Raw genomic sequence first — 6,483 nt, forward strand, 5'->3', positions numbered from 1 at the left:
TGCGTAATTTTGTATGGCGGGCTATCTCAGACATCCTACCAACTTGAGCAAACCTCCACTGAAGGAAGGTTCACATTGATCCTAAGTGCACGATCTATGGAGTGCATGATGAGACTGTTATCCACATCCTTTGGCAGTGCCCCTTAGCACGAAATGTTTGGGCACTTGTTAGGGGGAAGCTCTAGAAGTTTGATTCCTCAGCTCAAAATTTCCTCACCTTAGCCCGGATCTTGGTGGAGAAACTGAGTAGGAAGGATCTTGAGACGTGGGCAATGGTGGCGTGGTCAATTTGGAATGCACAAAACCGACTCCACTTTGAAGCAGCTCAAACTCCGCCGCATGCTATTCTTAAAGGAGCAGTCTCGTTACTGGACGAGTATCAACGTTTGGCTAGTAGCATGTCACTTAGCTGAGCACCTGCTAGTGCTGTCTACTCAGTAGGAGGCCCATTGTACACTTTATTATTATTATTATTATTATTATTATTATTATTATTAGAAATCTGGATAGAATTTCATTAGACCAAAACATGATACAAATTTGTTACATCTTTGAGCACTTGGTCAACAATAATGGGCGGGGTATCTTCTACCCATATTTTACAATCCATAATAGATTTGGCCATCCTAGCCATCACATGAGCTGCTACATTTCCTTTTCTACTAACATGGGATGTAGTCGACGCCTTAAAACAGCTAAGGCTTTGCAAACAGCCCTCAATTATTTTCTGGATAGACCACGGGCAAGACTCAGGATTTAGCAAGGCTTTGATAACAACTTGGGCGTCTCCTTCAATTATGCTCTCCCTCAACCCCAGCTCCCATGCTAGCTGAACCCCTTCTTGCATTGCCCTTGCCTCTGTTTCCAAGGCCTTCAGAGGTAGCTCCACCCGTTTGCTCATAGCTCCCATCATCAGCCCCCCTTCATTCTTATGACCACCCCCACCCCGCAGCTTTTGGACTCCATAAAAACAGCCCCATCCACATTTATTTTATACCAACCACACCTAGGGGGAGACCAGTAAGACTTAGGAGGAATTGAAGGCTTACTTGGGCTGTGATTTTTCTGCTTAAACTCCTTTACATATTCTGATACTTCTTTTGTAATTATGCCTGCATCCTTACGCAAACCTCCATGCTTAAGTGCATTTCTGAGGTTCCAAAGGCTCCAAGCCATGGCTGCAAAAGTATCCCAATCAATGACTAGTTTCCTCTCTTTAATTTCCCATAATATGTCTAGGAACTCTTGAGGCTGGTTGGGTATTGCTGGCAGCTTGAGCCTTGAATTACCCCAGACCTCCTCAGCAAACTTGCACCCCCACAATACATGCCCTGCTGATTCACCCATCCCACAAAGCCCACAGCCAACCTCAATGTTAATTCCTTTCGCTTTTAGACATTGCTTTGTTGGGAGGATGTCCCTACACGATCTCCACATGAATTGCTTGATTTTGTTGGGGCATTCTAACTTCCAAATTAAGTTCCAAAGGGATCTCATCTTATGGTTTTCCGACACACCCCCAGCATCCACTTTGAGACACCTCTCCTTCAAGCATTTTTGGGCAACCTTGTTTGTACTCTTCACCGAGAACCTCCCATTAGTTGTCCAAGCCCAAATTAAGGAGTCATTCAGCCAGCGAGGACTGATGGAAATCCCTAGAATAGTTTCAGCTTCATGGGGGAGGAAGGACCTTCTTACTTTGCTCACATTACATGACCTCTTCTCCCTATCCAGCAACCAGGCAACTTTGCTTGACTCAAGAGGGATCTTCGGGCTGACGACCTTGAAGGAATCCGGGCTGGGCAACCACTTATCCTCCCAGATATCAATTTTTTCACCATTTCCCACAACCCACCTAGACCCCAAAACCACAACATCCTTGGCTACAAGAATGCTACGCCAAGCATATGAGGGCCTCCTTCCTAGCACAACCTCCTTGAAAGGTCTATCCGCAAAGTATCTTGCTTTGAATACCCTGTGCAGCAAAGAATGAGGATGTTGTTGGATTCTCCATCCTTGTTTTGCTAGGAGAGCAAGATTGAAAGCTCTCAAGTCTCTAAAGCCCATGCCCCCCTCTTCTTTTGGAACACTAAGCTTCTCCCATGCTATCCATGGCATTTTTCTCTCCTTATCTTTCTGCCCCCACCAAAATCTGCTCAACATTGCATTTAATTCCTTACAAAGCGAATCCGGCAACTTGAAGTAACTCATCGTGTACGTGGGAGTGGCTTGAGCCACGGCTTTGATTAAGATCTCCCTACCAGCACTTGAGAGTAATTTCCCCTTCCACCCCGCAATCTTCTTGCCCACTTGGTCCTTAATGCGATTAAAAGCTTTCCTTTTCCCCTTCCCCACTAGAGGGGGCAAGCCAAGGTACCTCTCATGATGTTGGATGATTTGAGTCCCAAAGATCAACTTTATTTGTTCTTGAACCTCTCTCTTTGTGTTCTTGCTGAAAATAAAGAAGTTTTATCCTTATTTAATTGTTGCCCCGACTCTGCCTCATAATCCTCCAAAACTTTAAGGATTCTTCTACCCTCCTCCATCGATGCTCTATAAAAAAACAATGCTATCATTGGCGAAGAAAAGGTGAGAAATTTGGGGCGCCCCACGACAAACAGAGATTCCCCGAATATTTCCTTTCTCTTCCTCCTTTCTTAGCATTGCAGACAATCCCTCAGCACACAACAAGAACAAATAAGGGGATATTGGATCTCCTTGCCTAAGCCCCCTTGATGGAACAATGTTTCCTTTGGCTTCCCCATTCATTAACACTGAGTAGGAAACTGTGCTATTACACATCATCACCAAAGAAATCAATCTCTCATTAAACCCCAATCTTCGCATAATCACCTCCAGGTATCGCCATTCCACCCTATCATATGCTTTACTCATGTCGAGCTTTAAAGCCATCAGAGCCTCCTTGCCTTTCCTTCTCCTGTTAATGCAGTGCATTGTTTCAAAAGCCACAAGTACATTATTTGTAATTTGCCTCCCTGGAAAAAAAGCACTTTAAGATTCATTAATAACATCGGCGAGAATTCTCTTTAGCCGATTTGCAAGCACCTTGGAAATTATCTTATAGCTTACATTACACAAACTAATAAGGCGAAATTTAGTAATTTTTTGTGGAGACTTAACTTTTGGAATAAGACAAATATAAGTTTCATTCAAGCCAGGAGGCATCACCTCAGTATTAAGAGTATTCAACACACAATTGATGACATTTGTTCCAACGACATCCCAATATGTTTGATAAAAAATTGGGGACATACCATCTGGGCCTGGAGACTTATTTGGGTGCATTTGTTGAAGCACATTCCATACCTCTTCCGCTCTGAAGTTAGCTGTTAGTATTGAATTCATGGCTGGGGTCACTTTGGGATGAATAGCACTTAGGCTTGCTTCAAAGTTTGCTGGCTCGTTTGATTTGAAAATGGAACCAAAATACTCCAAAACGATGCCCTCAATGTTCCTTGGGTCTTCCTGCCATCTTCCACCCGAATCTAACAACCCTATAATACTGTTTCTTTTACGCCTTTGGCTCGCCGTGGCATGAAAGAATTTTGTATTTTGGTCTCCCCATTTCATCCACATAGCTCTAGACCTCTGGTTCCACATTATTTCCTCCCTGGTCAGAACTTTATTTATCTCCAATTTCAGTTGCTGAACTTCTTCTGCCTTTTCATGGAGGCTGTTCATAGACTCAAGCCGGTGAAGCAGTTCTCTCTTTTGTTTTATTATTTGGTTCACATTGCCAAACTCTCTCCAGTTCCAACTCTTTAGCATTTCCTTGCAATATTTCAACCTATCCATAAGTTGAACACTATCCGAATTCCCACCAGCTTCCCAAGCCTCTTCCACCACCTCACGATATCTGGTATCTCTGATCCACATAGCTTCAAACATAAATCTCTTCTTTTGTGGCCGCCTATTCTGTTTCCTTTTCAGACTTAGTTTAATGAGGCAGTGGTCCGATATTGACATTGAAGAGTGGAATACTCTGGCATCCGGGAATCTCAGCATCCAATCTTCATTAGCTACAACCCTATCAAGTCTAAGCTTAGTTCTTTCTCCCCCAAAACGTCCGTTGCACCATGTGTATTTTTGCCCAGTAAATCCGAGATCAACTAGTCCGCACCTGTTCAAACACTCCCTGAACGCCACCATTTGTTTTGCCTCACATTCAGCGCCACCCAATTTCTCATCAAAAAAAATTATTTCATTAAAGTCGCCCATAACTACCCAAGGCATATTGCATTGAGAATGTAGTGAATCAAGTAATTGCCATGGAATATACCTTTTGTTGGTGTCCAGGTGTCCATAGAAGCCTGTGGCTCGCCGTGGCTCAGAGGACAGAGATTCGCGTACAACCACATCGATGTGCGAATTCGAACAACTCTTAAAATCAATCCTGGTACCTTCCTTCCACAATAACGCCAAACCGCCACTTCTTCCATCACTAGGAACAATAATCCCCTGAGAGTACTCAAGCTTTCGTTGGACTCTTTTATCCGATTTACGCCGGCCTTTGTTTTTGCTAAAAAGACCAACGTTGGGTCAGTAGCCTTCACCTCATCGGTGAGAATCCGAACCGCCAGGTTTGACCCTAAACCCCGGCAGTTCCAAGCTAAGAGAGTCATTGAGCTCGGCGGTGCTGCCTCGCAGCCACCGCCTCACCGCCATCCATATTGTTTGCATGTTCTGTCTCAACCTGCTGTTTGTCTTTCCCCCTTATATGTTTCAGCTCCTTTGCATTTGGATCTAATTCTGTCAATGGTGTTGGGCCCTCCCTTTTGCGTTTTGCTGGGCTTGTATTTTTTGTGGTATCTGACTTAGTTTCCCTTGCTAGCCTCTTCCAATGCTTTGAAGCTGGGCCCACTTTTTCTGCAACCCAGCCCAAATTTTGGTCAAATCTCATCGCCATTGGGCCTATTTCGGGCCTGGGCATCTCCTTCTCCATTCCGGGTTGGGTGGGACTTTTGTTTGGCGCCAACTTAAATTTGAATAGTGGCTCTGTCTTGTCCTCATCTGACTTATCCCACTGCATAGCCATCTCCGTGTCAGATTGGACTGTTGGACACCTTAGGCCCTCATCACCTAAACTAGCTTCCTTTCCCCCCACTTTCTCAGGTCTCACATTGACCTTTCTTGATTCATGCAAGGCACTCCCCCCCCCCCCTCACACCGACTGTCAGGCTTTGGGAACTCCTCCCCCGGTGCCTTGAGTTTCACGCCTGATTGTGACATCACCTGCTCTCCGCCCTTCCCCTGTTTTGTGCCAATCACCTTTCTGGCCTCTCAAATCATCACTGCTTCCAGCTCGGTATGGTTTCGCCGGTTTGCCTGACCTCTCCCCTGACTTGCTTTTACCGTATCTCCTTCAAATCTCTGCCACGGATCTCCCCTCAGCCATGCCCCATACTGCAAGCTCCCTTCCTCCACAACTCCATTTACCAAAGGCCCTTCCGGACATTCTTTAATGGCATGTTCAAGCAATCCACACCTGTAACAAAAATTTGGTAACCTTTCATACTTAAAGTTTATCCACCTACTCTCTCCCCCTTCAATGTTTATTTTCTTCCCCCGGATAAGCTTTTTTGTGACATCAATACTCACACGAACCCTCAGGCATCTCCCCCATTGAACACCTGAGTCCGAGACATCTACTTCCAGCACCTCACCAAGCTTCGACCCTATTGCCCATCCCGTATCCTTTGTTCTGCTCTTGAGAGGAAGATTGAAAATCTGAACCCAGAAAGGAGATTGCTTCATTTCAATGTCTTTTGGAACGAGATCCCCCTCAAACTCCTTCATGACAATCAATTGTTTTTCAAAACTCCATGGGGACATCTCGAGGACCTTTTGTTTGTCCTTCCCATCCCCAAACTCCGCCAGGAAAAGATCTTCCCCTATATCCGAGACTTGGAGTCCTCTATTAGGCTTCCAAAGCATTCTCAAGTTTTTCCTCAATGTGTCAAGATTTATGCTCCTCCTGGTCAGTATCTTCATGAGAATGCAATTTTTTCCCACAGCTTTCACAGCCTTTGTACAACTGCTTCCTAGTTCTATGCCTTCGTCTTCCTCTTCTGTAAATGTTAGTTTACTCCACATCTCCAGTTCTTCAGCCATTTGATTTCCTTCTCACGCACTACAGCGAGTAACACTCCACCAAGACTACAAGACAGCCTCACTACCAAGAACCTGACCTCACGCGTGGAGATCACTAAAACTCCTGTAAGAATACAGGACAACCACTGCTACCACATGCCCAGGACATGAGAGCACCCCCGTTGTACACTTTATTTTCTTTTCCGTTTAAGTTCTCCTGTTGAATGTTAAGTTTGTAGGTCCGGGTCAGTGGAAACCAGCCTGGCGCTGTCTTTGTATGGTTTTTCTCTTCTTAATATATATCTATCTTTTCTATCCAAAAAATAAAAACAGAAGCTAATGTAGGAAGCACGACACAGAGCCTTGACCATT

At 44.7% G+C, this 6,483-nt stretch overlaps 2 protein-coding genes across 2 annotated transcripts; both read right to left on the reverse strand.

Annotated features, from left to right (window-relative positions):
- Positions 1–517: 517 nt before the first annotated feature.
- LOC142617032 (uncharacterized) lies at positions 518–5,056 on the reverse strand. Its single transcript, XM_075789735.1, has 5 exons — positions 4,662–5,056; positions 3,276–4,540; positions 2,620–2,996; positions 1,050–2,448; positions 518–960 (listed from the first exon to the last, which is right to left on the reverse strand). The coding sequence occupies exons 1-5, from the start codon at positions 5,054–5,056 to the stop codon at positions 518–520; spliced, it is 3,879 nt and encodes a 1,292-aa protein (XP_075645850.1).
- Positions 5,057–5,301: 245 nt separating this feature from the next.
- LOC142617033 (uncharacterized) lies at positions 5,302–6,132 on the reverse strand. Its single transcript, XM_075789736.1, has one exon. The coding sequence runs from the start codon at positions 6,130–6,132 to the stop codon at positions 5,302–5,304; it is 831 nt and encodes a 276-aa protein (XP_075645851.1).
- Between the last annotated feature and the right edge of the window lie 351 nt (positions 6,133–6,483).

This window comes from Castanea sativa, chromosome 11 (genome assembly GCF_040712315.1).
Source record: "Castanea sativa cultivar Marrone di Chiusa Pesio chromosome 11, ASM4071231v1".
Lineage (NCBI taxonomy): Eukaryota > Viridiplantae > Streptophyta > Magnoliopsida > Fagales > Fagaceae > Castanea > Castanea sativa.